The sequence below is a fragment of the Pieris rapae genome, chromosome 13, assembly GCF_905147795.1.
Source record: "Pieris rapae chromosome 13, ilPieRapa1.1, whole genome shotgun sequence".
NCBI lineage: Eukaryota > Metazoa > Arthropoda > Insecta > Lepidoptera > Pieridae > Pieris > Pieris rapae.
The window spans coordinates 6719351-6740379 of record NC_059521.1 but is presented as its reverse complement, the minus strand read 5'-3'; the positions used below and the strand labels follow the sequence as shown (position 1 = coordinate 6740379).

Below are 21029 nucleotides of genomic sequence, written 5' to 3'. Positions count from 1 at the left end.
ATCCTCGGAACAGTGAGGTCGCTCCGAGAAGCCTGCGAAGTGCCCAGGAAGCTTCTGTGCTTTTGGAAGGAGTTGGGCTGGCTTAGTTAGCCAGGACTTCACGCACAACCTATTGAGAGTCTAATTGCGGAAACGGAGTCCCCACACACACACACACACACACACAAACACACACACACACACAACCTTAAAAGTTTTAACTAAATGTTTTGGTCTTTATTTCGTTCAGTTTATCCTTTGCTAACATATTACGGGAATGAAAAGGGTTAATTTAGTACTGGGTAGTATTTCGTAACTGGTAGCGTAAATTATATAAAATATAATACAATTTGTATCAAACAATTATGTTTGAAAATTGTACAGGCCTTGTATCACTTGCAATGTTTGCTGGCATTATGTATGATTTTAAATGAAATATAATTTTTTTTATCTTCACTGTATTGTGTTACCTATAGGAATAAAACAATTAGAATGATTGATTGATTAATCTAGCTAAGAGTGCGTATATCATTGTTTTACATATCACACATACAATTTTTAACAATTCTCAAAAAGCGAATTACCTCTTGGAGATGTCAGTTTCAGTAAAGATTATGGGGTCCGTGTCGGCGGACGTCTGGACGTACTCTCCTAAAACTGTTCGCGAACTGAAGCTGAAGTTATCGAGTGATAATGCCGGACACGGGTTAGTTTCCAGGTACTGTAAAAAAAGTATAATTTCATTTTAATACCTTAAAAACAATATATGCTTTAAGACGTATATGGGCAACTACCGGGCCGCAAGACATTAAAAAAAATATTACTTTAAGTACTCATGGGCATTTTTTTTTACCTAGTAAAAAAAAACAATTTTCCGCAGCTTAAAAAATTCGCAAGATTCATTTGTGCGTTTAGCAGTTTTTATAAATGCGAATACGTTCTTTAATTTTAGTTAATAAATTTTAATTAATTAGAGTTAATAAATCAACATCGTACAAGTCTCACTGGCGATAATTCGGAAAACTCTTTACGTCTTTGTATCATTGAAATAAGTTTAAATATCGATGGATTATTTTCTCAAATTCAAACCCAAGTGTGTCATTTATTTAAATATAAATTTTAACAATAATAACGGTAACTTAGATACTTGACTGTAAATAAGGAGGATTTATGAAGATCATAGTTTATTAAAATATCTATGTATACAGGGTGTCCCAAAAGTCGACGTCAAGACGAAACTTTCTCATAGGTAATGCCACACCAGTTATCAGAAAAATTAAAAAAAAAAATAAGTCATGTATTTTTGAAGTTATGGATATGACGTCGACTTTTGGGACACCCTGTATAATACGTACATTCTGTAACTCCTGAGAGGACTTAATATGAAGAGCGGTGTGTGGCTCTGGTGGGGAATAGCTCACGTCACCCTTAATATTGCAGTTACGAGACAGACCCTTTATTACTGTCACCCGCTTCCAACCTGAAAAAAAAAACATATTATTAACCGACTTCAAAACACAACAAGGTATATATTATATTCCAGCTTAGGAAATAGTTTAAGTCTCTAACACAAACTTAGTTTATTAGTTTTTTGTATCACTTTATATAATGTTGATATATATTTGCAGTACAGATATATCGTTACATGCCTGTTTAACGCTATTTTTGATGATAAACTTAAAAACGGAAATCATTCTAATTATCTTATCGAAAAACATTTAGAAAATTATATATGACCCGCTTACTTTGCATTAAAACAACTCTATATATATTAATTAATTCAATACAAAGCCACACGCAATACATATTGGATGGTGTATTACTAAATCAAAAATACCTAAAGCCAATGGCAGCCGTAGTAACGCATCTAGTTTCCTGCCTGAATCACTTGCGTCCGAGTCGGATGGATTACTATCGGACTGCTGGCACTCAGAGTCCGTACTCGCCCCTTCGCCCACTAACGCACGTAGTTTCTCCTGCAAGTATCAATAATTCAAAACATTACACTCAATTAAAAACTCCTTTCACTTCAATGCATACAATTGATTTTGATTTAAATTCATATTTTAAAAAAATATAATTTTGACAAAAATATCATCGATACCTATGTAGTCTTGTTGATTTTAAATCCTAACTGATAAATAACATGCAAGGGACATTCACATTTTCTTACCAAATCAGTCTCTCCTAATAACTGTTGCGCAAGCGCAGGCCGTAAGCCAAGGGCGCGACTTTGCGCAAGAAGTGATGCGACGGTATTCTTCTTGGGCTTGCTTACGCCACGCCCTAGGTTACGCGGACGTCCCTCCCGAGTAGGCCAGGGAGGCACGGCTAATTTAATATAAGATTTTTGTTATTTTGTGTGAATAATTTGATAAGACAAACATTACATTATTAAAAGTATATATTGATCTTGTTGTCTAAATAAAATAAAAATAAAATAAAATACGTTTATTTTGGAACATAAGATCATCTAGGTATCACTTATTCCACGTCAATCAATTCGAACTTGTAGGCATCCCTACTCATCGGCAAAGAAGACAGAGGGTGTAGGCCGAGAGAAAAAGCCGGCGTAAAAAACTCTCGGTACTCTTTTATTGAATTTTAAATCACGAGACAGAATTACTTTTATAATAACAAAAGTCAGGGCTTTGAAATTATTAATAATTTAGTTATTCATTTCATGCTAAATTATACATTCAATATGTGCCCTCATAGCTCACCAGAGTGTTTTAAAAAAGTTTTGAAGATTTATTGTGACTTTTAAAGGGTTTCTCGCGTAAAAACGAATCAAATCAACATTATTACTACATTAGTTTTCTTGTCTGAAACTTTTAACGAATTTACATTAAAATAAGGACTAAATTAATATGAAATGAGTAAATTAAATCTAACTTGCTACGTCATCAATTAATTAGACATTACAGCTCTTGCAGTATCTATGAGTCTGTTCATGTTTTATTTAGTAAAATCCATGAAACGTCACTCGATTTAGCATAATAACAATAATTGCCCAAAGACTGTAACAAACATAACTCCACGTCCAAACTTATGTTAGTTTGCCTTGTTTTCCATACAATAAATATATTTTCATATTTAAAAAAAACTCAACATAGCCCTTCACTATAAAAACAAAACTTTTGCCTACTTTTGCTTTTTGTTTTAGTCCTAATACAAATTGAATATTCAAAAAGTATAGAGAAATTAAACTTACATTCACTGTCCTCGCTCCCACTGGAACGTGGCCGAGGGCATTCGTTGGGTTCGGGAGCCACACGTCTGGGTTTTGCGCCAGGCTTGCGACGCGCTGAGGAAAATATTCATATAAGTAATGGTTGGTTTGTGAATTGTGGTCTCATCTTTGATGGTAGGTTTACACGCTTGCCAAGCCTTGGCAAGCATCGACAATCACAAGCATGTAAACAGGGCGTTTTGTGGGCTTGTGCCGGCTTGCTTCCGATCCAGTCGAGTGTCGGTTTTTTAACGCAGATCAAAGGGCGACCATGAGATAGTTTGTTCAACATGTTGTCTTTTATTAACATAACTTTAACACATTTAAAGAAAAACACTTTTTTAACGGATCGAAGTTATGTATTATTGTAAACTTATAATTATTTAAACATAATTTTAAATTTAACCGACGTTTCGCGTGCTTTACAGCGTGCGTGGTCACGGTGAATAGATAACTTCAATCCGTTAAAAAGTGTTTTTCTTTAGTTTGTTCAAGTTCTGGTTGTTTACCATTGAATTGTTTTTAATAATTCGGCATATCAGACGTATTAGTTGGACACAAAGGTTCATTTACTTGAGTACAAAAGATTAGAGGAACAGGTCATATTTAAGGATTCTTAATAATTTAAGTTAAATATACAAAAGTTAGTTTTGTATTAATATTCTTATATTCATCAAACTTTTCTATTTCTTATCAAACCTTATTTTTCATATTCCAAAGTGTTTTTGATAGTTATGTTATATTAAAATTATATTAAAATTCCTTTAAAAAATTAAACGAAAGGTTTTCTAACAGATTTATGAATAAAATTGTTTTTGATAGTTATGTTAATAAATGCCGCCTTTAGAAACATATGTTTTAGATATGGTATATAACGAAACTACTCACATATTCTCTCATTTGACGCACTGAGTGAGCTGCTAAGAGATGTAAGTCTTGATAGTGCATCCGATGCTTGTGAATTTGCTGAAATTTAAACATTATTAAAATTCGAAATTTTAAGAATTAAAAACTTAATAAAGACTATAACAATTTGTATATATGTGGTAGGTACGGCTTATAAAGCCAATAAAGGTATCATCATTTTTTTAATTTTTATCTAGCCTACTTGTGTAGTTATTACGATTTAATATAAACTTTTGTAAGATATTGGGTTTTTAAAATATGTTATTTATTTGATTACCAATTTAAGTACCTACACTGTTGTGTTTAGAGATCTATGTCAAGTAGATTAAGTATCAACATATAGGAAAGAGTGTTCATCCCCAACACTGGTTATCGAACTTAAAATGGATGTACTAAAATGTAGATTTAAGACTATTTACTGAATAAAGAAAAATTTTGTTTTTTTTTATTGCGCCCATATAGTTTCTGTTCCTATGATACTCAAGTTAAGCAAAACAAATAAAAATGTCTTATTGAAAACTAAAAAACTTATGAACGTCAAAATGTAATAAACTCATAATAACAAGATTTCATTTTCATAATTCATTGAACAAAAATAATTAGTTAAACGCGGAATCAAACACAGGGTCAATAATACCGTCCTATAGTACTGTAAAATGAATATTCACTATGAACACTATCTATTTTAACTTACGTGGTGTAGGTTTTAGAGATAAATTTAAAGGCGCATCGTCCTCAGTAGATTTGGCACCTAGATCCATTGGAGTGTCTTCTGTACCAGGCTTGATACTTAAGTTTAGTCCCGAGTCAGTTGGGTTGGCCCCAGCTAACTGCCGTTCAAGCGCCGCTAAACTAACTCCACTTTGACTTGCTATAGTTTGTAGTAATTCCCTTGAAATACCTGAAAATTTGTATGTTGTAGTATAACAAAAAAACAGTGGCGCTACAACCTGTTTAGGTCTTGGCCTCAGATTTATGAATCTGTTTCATGATCATTTTTTTTTAATCTAATAGGCAAGTAGGTGATCAGCCTCCAGTGCCTGACACACGTCGTCGACTTTTTGGGTCTAAGACATGCCGGTTTCCTCACGATGTTTTGCTTCACCGTTCGAGCAAATGTTAAATGCGCACATAGAAAGTCCATTGGTGCACAGCCGGGGATCGAACCTTTGACCTCAGGTATGAGAGTCGCATGCTGAAGCCACTAGGCCAATACTGCTCATGTTGTAGTATAGTAATAAAAATATTTATGCACAATGAAAGATGTTTAACTGCAGATTTTTTTTACTATTGCATAAATTAATAACTTTAGATGTTAACATTAAATACTTTGAGATGAAGAAACAAGAAAGCAATTGCATAAATTCCTTTCTTGCTTCCTTTCATCTCAGCGTCTTGGCGTCTTAAGCAGTAAAAACAAATTTATATTTTAATTGGAGATAATAATATTTGGTTTATATTTTTTTTATATTTGGTATTTTACAAATGTCTTCAATAATAATTTGATTCAATTAACTATTTATGTTTCCCAAATATCAAATAAAAATTACCAGCATAATCCGAGAGATTGGGCGGTGGAGTGGCTGATAAAGAATTTGATGATCGGTCAGGCTTATTTGGCAGTCTGATCACCTCCACTGATGATCTTGAATTTCCATACTCATCCTGAAAGCAAATTTATATTAGAATTTTCATAAAGGGCCCGGCAGACAACTGGCTGCTGTCATTTGTAAATCTAGATTGTTAAAGTATGAATGGGATTAGAATGGTTTAAACCAGCAGTGTTAATAATGTTCTACTTAGAAGAAGTCTCAAGAGGGTCTGTAGAAATATAAGTTATGGTATTGATGAAAAGAATTTTTTTTTTATTATATTTATGGGCAGAAAAAAGTAATCTTGAGTTTTGCCGCTTCAGATACTTACAACTTTTTGCCTCTTATTAGGTAACGGGGTGCTTCTATCGCTGGACGGGTGTAGAGATACGTGAGGCGGGTCCAATGATATTGTCTTTTTGCGACCACGGTTAGTTGACCCCGCTGGAACCTAGAAAGTTTATTATTGGAAGAATGTAAGTACCTACAATTTATATAAATACTTAATTAAAAATATATATATATATAGAACAGGGGGCAAACGAGCAGCAGGCTCATCTGATGTTAAATGATATCGCCGCCCATGGACACTCGATGATAGAGGGCTCGCGAGTGCGTTGCCGGCCTTTTTCAATAGACAAGAATTTGTACGCCCTTTTCTTGAAGCTTTTCTCATCATTGGTATTAAATTGTTATTTACCTTTGGTCCTGTTAATGAAGAGGTATATTTGATAATTTCCGTGTCTGGTGGAAGCCTCACTCCACCCAACACTGATGCCGGATCACTGAAAGAATTTATAACATGGTAACTGGAAACTTCTTTGACATTTAGCTCAGTTTTAATGATGTTTTCAAGATTTAGATGAATTTGTATAAAATCTTAAGTAAGTAAAAAGTATCTAAAAATTTATTCGACGTTTTACGTTAAATAAGTCTTACAAGATAGTTTCTATTTAAAATATCATCAGAGTAATTTTTCAACAAGAATTATTTACAAAATAACTTAAAATATATAACAAGAAACCATACCCTCCTTCCAATGCAGCACTATGAAATAAAAAATATATATAATATTGATTTTAATATTTCTAAATAATATTGTATGTTTATTGAATACATTTGAGGTATTGTATTCCATAACCAATAAAACAGTTATTAGGTAGAAAAACACAAAATATATTAATGGATATTAATAGGCTGTCAGATTTCAACCATTAAATATTTCAATTTTATTTCATTTCAGTGGTATAAGTAAAATAATTATTAGCAATATTCAAGTATTATGGTTGAACTTAGTGAAAATATCAATTGATGATTACCTGAGTAAATTATGTGGTAGGCCAGTTAAGGAATCTATGCCAGGACGTCTGTCCTTCTCTGAACCGGGCATTCCGAAAGGATAAGGTAGAGGCATGTTCTGAAAGAAATAAATATTATTTTCCACTTTCGGTCTTGATTGTATGTAACAAAACATTAACATTCCACTACAATATACTCGTTAGCCTAAAAAAATGCTTAAATTCAAGAGCTGGTCACACTTTCTTTGCAAAATTTATAAGTAAGATATATTTTTAAATATTGTGAAAATTATCTTAAACATAGAGGCATTTCTTGGGTTTATAAATGAATTAAAAATTTTACATAAAATTAACTAAACAATTATAATAATAGATCTTATACAATGCACTAGAATCCAAATTACGTCCTACATGCAGATATATCACTTTTGTCCGCAATTTAAAACTCCCTAAACCTAATTAAATGTTCCTTTCTTTATCGCCCAAATCCAATACCTATGTCAATCCATTTTTGACCATCTGAGATAGACATCTTAATCCAAATATTTATAAAAGCGTGCCAATAACCAATCGACGGATTGTAATAGCTATCTGTCAATACAAGCTAGCCATGGTAGGTCGGATTGGTGTATGTGGATAGACCTTTGTATAAAAATGACAGTTCAACTGTGTCAATACCCTACACCAGTTTTTAATATATAAAAATTAGCTATTTGATATGTTTTAAACAAAGACATGTATATTTTAATATTATTTACTTTATTTGGTGTATATTGATTATGAAATATGTGTGTGAAGAGCGAGAAGATTGCATTCTATCCGTCGCCAAAATGGACTGTCTTTGTAGGGTGTGGATGCAGATAGAAGATCGATCGACTGCCGCGGTCTGATCTCAGATTGTTTTCCATCTTGGAATAAAAAAAATAAAAAATAAAAGTTTCTTTATTTGACCCAAAAACAAATACTACATTACATATTACATTACAACATTCATTGTGGTCAACCTTATATATAATATACATCTATGAGCACTAGCGTTTAAACTAGGCCTAGCCTGTACCTTAATGTGATTGATGTGTGTGAATGTGAATGGAATGTGGATTGATTATTGGGTTCGGGCGTATAAGGACATCTTTCTATGACTGAACGTATATACTGTACATAATTAGTGACATGTTTGAATCTTACCTTTCCTTTAGCGGCGGCTGCTACGGCAGCATGATACGCGCCTTGAGCAGCCGCCTGGGCTAACATCAACTCACTTCGCAACACAGACAAATCTCGATCTTTCTCCTTCGTTGATGACTTTCCTGAAAGTAATTTATTAGTTAACACTAATTTTACACATTAAGGGCCTGTTTCACAATGTATGGATAAAGTGCCAAATAGCTATGCAACACATAAATTATTCGAAAGATAAAAGTTCCAAATAAGATACTTCGAATTTCATGACGTATAGCGCTATCTGACAGTCGTGAAACGCAAAAATACTGTTTATCCTACCAATAAGTAATAAATAGCTTATTTGGAACTTATCCGGACATTGTGAAACAAGCCCTAAAAGTTATTTAATTTCTAAAGTATATAAGTGTATAAAAGCCATAAGGCATAACTAACTTTGTTTAGAAATAATTTTAATTTACATATAGTGAGACTAAATAAGCTGCTTATAAGCAGCTTATTTAGTGGGTGAAATAAACAGCTTAATAATATGGATTAAGATTTTGTATGTATGAATGGATGGTTTAATAAAAAACAATTGCTATTGAATTTAGGAAATACTGTGATCCAAAATAAGAATGTGTATTTATATTACGACATTGCCACACTAACAATGGTATTGTTTCAAATAAAAATCACTGAAATAAGGTGTTAATAACACCTTTATGAGATTTGTCATGACCAATAAAAATTTGAATTAACAGATGTCTTACTTTTAAAGAAAAACACTTTTGTATGTATATTTTGTATTATATATATGTATTATTGAAAACTAATAATAAATAACTTCAATCTGTTAAAAAGTGTTTTTCTTTAAATGTGTAAAAGTTATGTTAATAAAAGACAATACTAGATATCTTACTATTAGGCGGTGGTTGTGGCTGTTTGCTAGAGGATTTGCTCTGCAGTGGTTGCTGTGCTAGATTATTGAGGGAAGCCAAGCTGGAGAGGGACTGCGACGCCATTGTTGATGGAGACGAGGTTTTTGGGAAACCATACGTCGATGCTGCAATGAAAATGAATTATTTTTCACCTGCGTTAATATAGTCAAAGGTTCGTTTTTGTCACCTTCCTTGATGTATGGTCTTTCCAACATATGTATATTTTCTTAATTCCAAATAACTTGCTGACTTTAACATTAAAATGTTTTATATAAACTTAACTTGACAAATAGTGTAGTGCATATTGTTTGTGTTAAAGGAACAGGAATAAACAGTGCAAGGATACTAGTGAAATATATAGAATTTTTTAACAATTTTGTTTGTTTATAATACACGAAAATTTCCCACAATATTAATTAATAATTAAAAAAAAATTAAATAATTAATAACTATCGTATGTAAATAAACTTGTGTAAAAAAAAGTTGTTTTCTTATACACTGGTTCGTAAATCAAAACAATATTATAAATCATGATCCACTGCATATTTTTCTCTTTACAATAAATATATTAGGAAATACATCTCACCCCAATCGCTCATATTATGTTGCGAGTTGGTACTTGTAGAGGGAGCTTTGTCTTTCGATGACATACTCGAAGATGTACTAGTACGTCCTGATCTGAAATAAACAAGTTTCTATTAATAACACTGTAAAGTTTTAACGGTTTAATAAAGTTATGTTTGCGATTTGAAATACTTTGAGTGTGGAGATCATAAAGATGAATGGAGTTCCTAGGAGGAGAATTAAGGCAACTTCCCTCTGTTGTTCTTAACAACAATTTGATGTACATGCTTAACCAAGGCCAAGACGAACATGGCTCGGGTATCTTGATCGGGATTTCTTTCCATTCATGGTAAGGAGATGTTGGAACTATTTTGGCTTTACTATGTACTATGACATTTAGCTCTGTTTAAATGATGTTTCCAAGATTTAGAAGAATTTGTATAAACCTTAAGTTTTTTAGTAAAAAGTATGTAAACGATGATGATCATGATAATTATTCCCATTCATGGTAAAGAGTTGTAAAGTGTTTAATGAAAAATACTAAATATAAAAACTTATTGGACATAATACCTTTCATTTCTGCTAGGCTGTTTAGGCGGCTTGTTCTGTTTAAGACCGGAACCCGAAAGAGCGGAAAGGGCTGCATAGGGGTCGTTTAGTGGGGACAGGTTAAGACCAGTAGCCTGCAATCGCGCTAAGTAATCCTGGGCCGCCAAGTGCGAGGCCATGGACCACCATGCTGCACCTAGAAGAATGATTATTAAGTTATTTCATGGTAAAAAATTCAGTGTTTATATAATTTAGTTAGTAGACCTTAAGGCAAGTTTTTTTATTAAGACTGCTGTATAGCCCTATAAGAAGCTGTCTGTATAGGTGTGGGCGAGTAAATGACCACATACAAACTAGCATAATGATCTATAAATAAATTTTTAAAATAAGTTTTTTTTTCACACAAATACCACTTACCAAGTGGATCTAATTTACATTGCAACCTAATTATCATAATTACAACCTTACATGAAAAGAGAGTTCAGGCTAGAAGTCACAGACAATAAAATAGTGGAAAAAATGTCTACCTTATTTGTGGTGATTATAAACAACACAACAAAATATCTATGCTATATTATATACTTACTAGCAGCGGGATGTAGTCCAAGTGATGCCGCCTGGTTGGCTGCGACACCGAGTGTGGTGGGTGGCGGGTAGCGGGAGCCAAAGCCAAAGAGTGCGGCTTGCGCCTGCGCCTGCGCTTGCGCAGCTGCCGCGTTGCTGGCACCATCTCGACCCCAGTACGCTGAAATAATAAATTTCATTAAGGTACGGACAGACGTGCTCATTACTAGCACGAAAGCATGCTTTTATTGACCAAGTGCTCATTAGTAGCACGTGTGTAAAGTAATGAGCATGCTTATTTAGAGCGTGCTCAAAAATCAAACGACGTTTGATTTTCGAGCATGCTACCTGAGGCGCGGGTAGGTGGGGGGCGTGCTCCGAGCACGTCTGAACATGTTTGCTTATTAGCATGCTTTTATCCATATTGTCTCGATCTGCGGCGGACGACTGTTTTATGCAATTAATTGATGTAATTAATTAAAATTAAACCCGCAATATGTCGCGTTGGGGAGAAGAAAAAGGACATGAATGATTCAAGTTTAACAATGAAAATAATTAAAACTAAAATTAAAAACCTAAGATCTGTGTATCACGCCGAAGTTTTGGCCGAGAGCCTGGTGCCAAACAGCACGTCTGTCCGTACGTTTGCTTTGAGCATGCCTATTTAGGAGTATGCTTATTTCAAGCTTGCTTATTTCTTGAAAATGTGAACAGTTTGCAGAGCATGCTAATTTTAAGCAAGCTTATTAGCATGCTTTTTGTGAGCACGTCTGTCAGTAGCTTTAGTACTAGTTCCGTACTATCACAATATGGTCTTAAATTAGGTAGTTCGTTTGTTATGACTCGTAAGAGATCGCTGGTTGCCAGGGCCAATCAATGGCTGTTTATGCTTACAAAGGTGTCTTGTGTTGCGTCGTACATGTTAAATATATTATTAATTACGTAAGTGTATATAATTAAATAGCGTACAATAATTCTAGCTGACAAGTTTTTAAGGCTTTATTTACATTAGTTTTATTAATAATGGAGTTGTAACTTATTTGGTATTCGTAAATCTTTGTAAGGTACTGATTATTGTAATGAAACGAGGTTCTCTAAGAATATTTAATATGAATGTTGGTACAATACTAATCTATATTAAAACATCAATACATTTATATTAATCATGTAGGCACAATGCCTTTAGAACCAATTACTACTGCCACCACATAAAAACTGAGATAGCTAAGCTAAGCTGGCAGGATAAATAATAGTGGATATTATTGTGATTAACCGCCTCATTGGCAACAAATTATAAATTAAAATAAACTGGACAGAAAAATTATTTAAATGGAATAATTTATCTTATTCCTTACCTTACCTTTAATTTAACGAACGTATTTTAACGAATTACCCATAATGATTTATTATCTTTCCTTAACATATTTTAAAATGATTTTATATATTTATAAAACATAATTCACCATTTATTTAACCTTTGGTTACAGTTTTAGACCACTCTTTTGAGTCACATTAAAAAAAATGTTTATGAGCACATGTCTCTTAGTATCTAGACATCATTACTCATAAGATGTATTCATAGATTCAAATAATTCTGATGACGCATTTCACGATGTACTTAAGTTATAAACTACTGATATATACATACTTTATTTATAAAATATGTCTAATAAAACTGTGAATTAATCTAAAAACCTAGATTGTAGCTAGATTCTGGTGCCGGGACAAATACATACAATAGATAAGCTTTTCCGATGTTTGTTCATAATTAATCCACACTACGGTTAAATCAAAACAAGTAACCTAACAATTTACAATCCGTCACTTAATATTATACTTTTAAATACTCGGTCATTGAAGATAACAACAAGAGGAAGTTCTAAAAATCAAAAACGTTCATCGATTCCCTTGCCAGGCAAAATCTATCAAGACATCTAAAATAGACCCTATCAAGCTGCAATAAGAGTTATAATAAGCGCACTTATTGGCGTGCGTTAGCAACGAAGGCACATTGACCTCGAGGTTATGGTGTTGTGTTCTACATTGGATATTGATTCTTGTTGTAATGTGATAAGTGCGATTTTACGGTGTATACACAGGGCCAGGTTAAACGGGCAAAATGAGTGTAGGAAGGCAGAAAATGTGTTTTATAGTAGATTTAATTTCTATAACTCAGTGGTATGCGTGGAGATCAAACGACATCGTAAACGTTTTTTTACGTCGTGGTTTAAATTATTATAGTATATATTCCAATTGTTATAGAGATAATCATTAATACATAAATAAATAGATTTTATTTTACATATCTCAATGTACAGCAAAATGTTTATTCCACTACATTTTTCTATCTTAACAGTTACTACTAATTCGATAGCATTGATATGATTGATGTGATACAAAGGTGCTATTAAAAGCTTTTTCTATGTCAGTTTTATTCAGGAGTTCACGTTTTTTTTAATTTCGACAAACCTCACATATTTTGTATTTTTGAAAACTATTATTGATTATTTTTAGATTTTTTTCCAGGATTTTTAAAGGATATTAGGTACATCTCAGATTACTTTATACATATTTATGTTATTTTTCTTTATATGACCCAACAACATCCTTAAACACAACCAGATAACCTAACTTGCAACTGCTTCGCCGGCCATTTAGCAAACATAACTTTCGTGAACCTAAGGGCCTGTTTCACAATATCCGGATAAGTTCCAAATAAGCTATTCATTACTTATTGGTAGGATAAATAGTATTTTTGCGTTTCACGACTGTCAGATAGCGCTATCCGTCATGAAATTCGAAGTATCTTATTTGGAACTTTTATCTTTCGAATAATTTATGTGTTGCATAGCTATTTGACACTTTATCCATACATTGTGAAACAGGCCCTTAGTCTTTTACCATAGAGTTTAAATTAATATATTACCTCCAAAGAGGGCTGAGGGGTCGAACTGACCATCGGGCGGCTGCTTGGCGGCTGCGTCCCCGCCTTCCCCGCTCTCCTTATCCATACCACACCTGGAAAATTACAAACACATCAATAAAATAATCGATTCATTAATAACAATATCAATTTATAAAATAAAATTCAAACAGTTTTTTGCAAATGGTTTTAAAAATAGGCTAAACGCAGTTGATAAACACTTGCAACGCCTGACTGCTTATTTAAGTGCGTTATCGGCTTCTATTTATTTGTTAACACTTCGTTACATTACAATATAAAAATTGAACATAATTAAATGAAAAGGAGGGCAACTGGCGGCCTTATCGCTTTCGAGCGATCTCTTCATCTTCTCTTCTCATCAGGTAAAAAATGTTAAGTACAAGTTTTATATTTTATTTAAATGATTTTACTATATTGTATCTTGCGTCCATTCATTATTATAATCATATATGTAGTATAATCATTCAATTCAAAGGTGTACATTATCATGAATGTTACATACATTCGTATTTACATAATTGAAAAATGTTTTTTTTTGACGTTTGTAATATTTATAAAAATAACGTAAAAAAATGGGAATGGGGTACAGATACAAACATCCTTGAGAACTCCGTATCATAGTTTCTTATAAATAATTTAATCAAGGCCGTACGTTTTTATGACTGAGGGGAGAAAGTGTGTCAGTTGACCTAGGTTAGTATTTTGCGTCATCCCAATGATACTGGCGAACTTCTTTTCAGGTTTACAACAATATAATTTATTATTAATTACTTATTTCTATAACTCCACTTGCATTATAATATGCGGAGTATAACAGCGTTTTCTTGCCTATATTAACTTTCATTATTAGATTACGTACACCCTTACTTTTTTGAAAGATGGTACTAATGGTAAGGTGCTAATTCTCATGAACTGGATCTAGACTAAACTTCTAAACTTGTAAAATAAATTTTGATAAAACAGAATGCATTATGAGCGACATAGCATTCTATATCCGTGATCCCCAGATTTTTATGTAGAACATATTTGTAACGAAACAATAACATTTATTCACAACCGTCAAAATTTTCTCTCTTTAACATATCATATCTTGGTATGACTTGGAGGTCTCAAAAACTAACACAGGCACACTGCACGATCAGAACAACTTTCAGCTACACTTTGAAATACATGCATACACATTACACACCCACACAGTCATTCACACACTTTTTCACACATTCTTAATTTGTAACACTTAAATGATTATTATGTTATTTTATTTTTTTAAACTGTTTTAAACATGTACCATGTACCACGGAATAATTGCCTTCTAGTTACCCACAACACAAGGCTTACCTATTGTGGAGACAAGCGATATATGAATTTTGTCACAACCTTTTTTTCATAAGTTTTTATTATTTTATTAATATGTTTAGCATCAACGATTAAATTTAAAGGTACAAGTTTTAACTGTATGTACAATATTTTCCATTTAAAGGCAAGGTGCAGCCTAGTGTGCCTGACATATGATAGGGTCTGTGTCACCCTAAGATATGCAGACTTACTATGTTTTCACTCACTATATGAATGAACAGGTGTTAATTTGGCACATACATAGAAAAATGCACAGCGGTTAGCTTAGTATTAGTTTCTTTTGGCCGTTAGAGATATTACGAAACTTAACTAAATAAATTTTAGTAAAATTTCGTTAAATACGGACACTTTAATCGAAACGGTCCATAATCTTAGAGTGTCTTGGGATAATATTTTTAAGTGTATGAATGGCTATCTTTAATAACATTGGTGCAGTGTTATGAAAGACTTTATAACATTATCTGCTAGCTACTGATTACCTTACTATATATATACTTAGATATACTGGCTCTGTGGCACCGAATTTAAATGAATACTAGGACAAATAGGTAGCCAATATAACATTTACTATTCTTTTCTGTAATAATCATCATCTCTCTTCAATTCTTCACTATTTTATTCTTGTTATGTATGTAGATTCTAAGCAAATCGCACATTCAAATCTTTATAAAACACGTTTTATTTATTAAAACTAAAATATATTGTATCGCTGCATTACGATACCTCAAAATCGCTATCCATCGCCTCATATACTTATTCATAGATAACTTTAGGCGTTGTTAAACAATCTGAAGATGGTTATTAACGCATTTTAAATTCTCGAACAAAAGATTTCACACTTCAACAAAAAACAAAAGAGATACTAATGCTTCAGTGAAGCGTTAACATGAGAATTACAAAACAATCGATTACTTTTTACTCAATAAAATATTCTCTTAAAATAATATATTGTATGTATTTGTGAAAGCAGTTGTCATATATTGCGGAAACCGCTTCTTTCCTATTTTTAACATTCCGGAAAGATTTACTTAACTTAATCTCGACGCAAGAAATTTAATAGCCAATAACGAAAGACAATCTGTATAAGTGCCAAAGCAAAAGGGCAAGAGGCTCACCTAATGCTTAAGTTATAAAATAAATAAAAAAATAAAATACGTTTATTTTGGAACATAAGATCATCATGGTATCACTTGTTCCACGTCATTAAATTCGAGCCTTTTGGCATCCCTACTCATCGGCAAAGAAGACCTGCCGCCCATTGACAGTCACATAGCGAGAAGTCTCGCTCGTTGCCGGCCTTACAATAATTTTCATGAAGAAAGTAAGTTGTATTCGTTCGAAAATACTTCAGTAGGCAGCTGGTTCCACATAGCGGTGGTGCGCGGCAAAAACTGCCTTAAAAAACGCTCAATTGTAAAACAACGGACGTCGAATAATACGGCTGGTACTTTGTATTAAGTCTTTACGTCCGATAATAAAACTTACACAACGCTACAGGCATTAAACCGAACAACCTCTGAATACCTAATCTTTAGTTAATAAACCAACGATTAATCATAAACGAAAATATAAACCAATTTAACACGATCGACTTCCAAGCGTGACGTTCGCGTCACAGTATCGGCCCAGTCGTATTCATAAACAGTTATTTAAAAATCATTATTCCATATAAAGAACAATATTATTGTCATAAAGTCATTCAACCCAATAAAGACGATGTTAAAAGTAAAAGTTTAACAATAGCACAGACAATCATTTACAGTTATATGTATGATGTATGAAGTTTACATTCTCTTGGAATAATTAAATATGCTCAAAAATAAGCGTTTGCCAAGCATTCGATATATATGCTATATAATGATACAATATGTTTTTGTTTACTTTTTAAACCGGCAACGTACTCGCGAGCCATCTAGCATCGAAAGTGTCCATTGGCGGCGGTATCACTTAACATCAGGTGAGCCTCCTGCCCGTTTCCCCCCTATTTTATAAAAAAAAACGCACTTACATTGCGGCTTGCTAAAATTAAAAAAAAATGATATGGCTCGATTAACGAGGTTGGACACTCTGATACATATATAACTAAGTGTTACGATCCGTAAGACAAAATCGTATTTCAAATCTAATTTATAAATTTTTATACTCTGTGTAAGGAGCTATGATGCAAACGCTATCTTATGCCATGAAACTAAAAAAACAATATAGAGTTACCACTTATGAGAGATGAGGGCACTCGCATTAGTATTCAAATACATATATTTATGTATTTATATTAATAATAATTAACATAACCTTAAGATGTCCACATGAGTCCATTTTACAAAAACATAGTAAACTCAGCCCTTATTAAATTCTTACGCCACAGACAAGAAAAATATACACGTACACTAATTTGTCTTTTATTATACTTCGAGAATTTTCTCCAGATAAACATTCTACTTGATATACTGACAACACCTATCCCTGACTAATATACAAACATTCGAATGACATCACGTCACTGTATCTGAATATACATCATCCGCTGACCTAATTTTACGATCTCATGAGATTCAAGACGAATTTAATTGCTACCTTTTAATGGCCGCCTCGGAATCGTTCCTCTCCGTGAAACTAGAATATTTCATCAAGGTCTCGTCTTTCCAAGCGTTATAATTACAGGTACGTTGTCATCAAACAAAAATATTAAACGAATACAACACTTCTCTTAATAGTAGACTAGATTTAAATGATTTTTGTTAAAAAAAAATTAAGCCGTAGAATATCCTAGACCAAAAGTCTAATATACGAGTCTAATAAACACGTCGACCAGAGATGACTAAAGTTCTACTATATATCTGTATCATTAAGGTCATTATTGTCTGGAGTTATATACGCAGAATAAAATACATTAAATGTGGTCCTTATCTTGGGTACAAAAAATTTAGATGTTTTAGAACTTATTTTTTTAAGATTGTTTAAGATCAATAAACTTACGAAACAAAAATGACAGTTCGAATTTTAAACTTTTTGAATTTTAAAATTTGGGTGTCTAAAATAATACATCTAACTATAGCGGAATGGTCTATGATATGGTGTTCTACCTCTTGTAAAACGATCTGCCTCTATAAAAAGGATGATACCGCATCCACAAAATCACGTTAAAACCTACTGTTTCTCACGAGTTGTAAACTCGCCGGTCGACAATAGAGGTCATTGACTGTAGTCACCGTTTACTTGATAGCTAGAAAGTGCAGTATCATGAATACACGCTAATCGGTCTTGGCTGTACAAATATTGCCTCGGATTGCTTGACAGACACTAAAAATGGCTGGCGTATTTTCTATGTAAATGTACACCTAGACGGTCGTTATATATTAAAGCAAGATTAAGGTAAATGTCGAATGTCGTATATGTTATTTTAAGAAATAGGGATGGAAACAAAAAAAGCAATTTTTTATGTTACGTGAGGCAGACGGCACTTCCTGTCCCGTCTGCCTCACTTGATGTTAGGTGATACCGCCGCCCATGGACACTCGCACAGCCAGAAGGCTCACAAGCGCGCTGCCGGCCTTAAGTCGAATTGGTTCGAAGATACGTCAGTGGGCAGCTGGTTCCATATTTGGTGGTTTCACAATTATGTCGATTTAACCTAAAAAGCCTTGGTTGTACTCTCTGTACTTATCATTCGAATTCATTTTTATTTTTATTGCAAATTATATTAATTGGAACTTAATTAAAATACTCTTACCTTATATATGAAACGTAACATTTTAACTTAGGTAATATTTACATATAACGGTTAGGCCACACTTATTTGAATCTGGGAGTTTGGATTTTATAATTTTTTTATTATAAGAAACCTTTCAAGCAAGTGTTGTGGAGATTAATCAACTTACCCACTATGTAGTAGGCTAACACTTCTCTACAGTTTAGGTATTCAACTTAATTAACATACATACATAAATATAATACAAAATCTAAATGATCTTTTAATTTAATAACTATGAACGTAGTATTATGTACTAAATTTTTTGTTACATTATATGGCTTTCAATGGCCATGTAAGTATATGTTTTCCAAAATGCTTGTGAGGAGCTGCAACAATTACACCTTGATCCACAAAAGATGGAATGGATTATCATCCAGAGAATAAAAAAACAAAATTCAAACGTTTAATCTCCTCTGGGCAGGAATGGCGAAATACTTTCTGAATATTGTATTAATTATTTGTACGTATTAATACTTAATAACACCTTTTATACACACCTTTAGTGACAGCTAACATCCAGAGATGGATCGCTTGTAGGCCGTTTCACACATTTTCACTTTTTGTCACTGCACTGAGTTTCACTTACACTTCACTTCACTAACACATTCTCATCCAATCTGAAAAAATAAAAATACATATTAAACGTTAATACACAAAACAGCAAGGAGATGTCATATATGAAGTTGATACAATACAATTTGTGGAATTAAATTTATTTTTCAACAATAAATAATATAAAACTAATATTTCACTATTGTCTTATTTGCAAGGCAATATAAAAGTATATTTATTGCATACTTTAATATTGCCTTAGTATAAATTCATATCAAGCTCGCGGCAAAGATAAGCCGAGTTTCCATGCCCATCATATAAAATATAAATAATTGTAACTGCTCAATAAATCTTAAAAAAATTGAAAACACCATAGGACGACGATGGACCTAGCCTTTCGACCAAGACACATTTTCGGTTGAAAAACCTGCGGAGTGACTGAGTGATTAAAAAAAATACACTTGTATCAGTCTAGATCGATCTTGTACTCACAAACAATTTTCAGTAATTTAAAATTCATATTTAAATAAAGAATAAGTAACTTCCACACTAAAACGACATCAAATACCTCAATTCGATATTACTGTTCTATACATGTTTTCCAATAATCTACAGATTATAACATACAAGACGTCTCCAGTAAAATAAATGCTATTGATTCAGTTATTGCTATCCCTTTCTTCTATCTCTCGAGCTATAGGTGAGACGAAGACGGATACTTTGGTAACGCCCTGTAACGAGTTATGATAGATTTACGCATTGCAAGGAGAATGAGAGGTCAAGTTAGATGTAGGCTCGGCTCTAGACACTTTGTTACACACTTTTGTGGTTACAATAATTTTATTGGGCAGTAAAGAAAATAAATGCAAATGCTTATCATATATTTAAATAAAATACAGTTTATATTTCAATATACTATTTATTGGAATTGTATAATTAAGCTAAATTTTTAGGACACGCGAACGAAATCAACACATTGTATCAATCCATAAAACGTACAAAGGATTCAGTCCCTAATGTAATGAGCATTTAAAATTGTCTTGTAAACATATAAGAACACCGTAACCACTTTTATGTCAGAATAAAACAGCAATGTTAGTCCAAATATTATTTTTTTACTTATTAAAAGTTAATTAAAGAAAATATTCGTGAACTTTAACATCTTGCTTTAAGACAAAGGAAATTGTTGCATAAATGCCATTTGACGATAATAAATTAACTCGAAAGTATTTGCTAAAAACGACCGAAGAAAGGTTAAAACTTTTTTCGACAAAAATGTGGTCGTAACTATAAAAGAAATTTAACGGACACAATATTTTTATATAAAACGCGTACGCATTGAATAAATGCTTAACCAAATCTAGAAGTCTTAGCTGGACTAATTGTTACGATATTATATTAAATATATATATATATATTTATTACGTAAAAGTAACATTAATCATATTAAATAAATATTTGTTACAATCTAGCCACTTCAAGAATTAGATAATGCTCTCTAGTAAACGGAAAGATTTCATTTAAATTCGTTGTAGTTCAAAACATATTGTTTTAGACTTAAACATTTTTGGCCTTAAACTTGACAAGTATGAAAATTTAATATGTATTATAAAAAACCGTTTATTAATATACAGTCAGAA

General features: G+C 32.6%; 1 protein-coding gene across 15 annotated transcripts in view; it reads right to left on the bottom strand.

Moving 5' to 3' along the window:
• The window catches only part of LOC111004195 (bromodomain adjacent to zinc finger domain protein 2B), a 61689-nt gene that overhangs the window by 26027 nt on the left and 14633 nt on the right, over positions 1 to 21029 (bottom strand). For 13 of the 15 annotated variants that reach the window (XM_045630700.1, XM_045630701.1, XM_045630703.1 and 10 more), the window contains 19 exons: positions 19335 to 19454; positions 13713 to 13804; positions 10809 to 10967; positions 10244 to 10418; positions 9696 to 9787; positions 9091 to 9234; positions 8196 to 8317; positions 7029 to 7126; positions 6739 to 6756; positions 6410 to 6494; positions 6041 to 6160; positions 5668 to 5782; positions 4812 to 5018; positions 4100 to 4177; positions 3194 to 3286; positions 2153 to 2310; positions 1817 to 1955; positions 1335 to 1459; positions 564 to 700 (listed from right to left, as the gene is read on the bottom strand). In XM_045630700.1, the coding sequence (XP_045486656.1) occupies positions 564 to 700; positions 1335 to 1459; positions 1817 to 1955; positions 2153 to 2310; positions 3194 to 3286; positions 4100 to 4177; positions 4812 to 5018; positions 5668 to 5782; positions 6041 to 6160; positions 6410 to 6494; positions 6739 to 6756; positions 7029 to 7126; positions 8196 to 8317; positions 9091 to 9234; positions 9696 to 9787; positions 10244 to 10418; positions 10809 to 10967; positions 13713 to 13797 (2150 nt within the window). In that variant the 5' untranslated portion in view covers positions 13798 to 13804; positions 19335 to 19454. The remainder of the gene's footprint in view (positions 1 to 563; positions 701 to 1334; positions 1460 to 1816; positions 1956 to 2152; positions 2311 to 3193; positions 3287 to 4099; positions 4178 to 4811; positions 5019 to 5667; positions 5783 to 6040; positions 6161 to 6409; positions 6495 to 6738; positions 6757 to 7028; positions 7127 to 8195; positions 8318 to 9090; positions 9235 to 9695; positions 9788 to 10243; positions 10419 to 10808; positions 10968 to 13712; positions 13805 to 19334; positions 19455 to 21029) is intronic. The other 2 variants (XM_022275083.2, XM_022275089.2) reach the window with 1 other exon arrangement.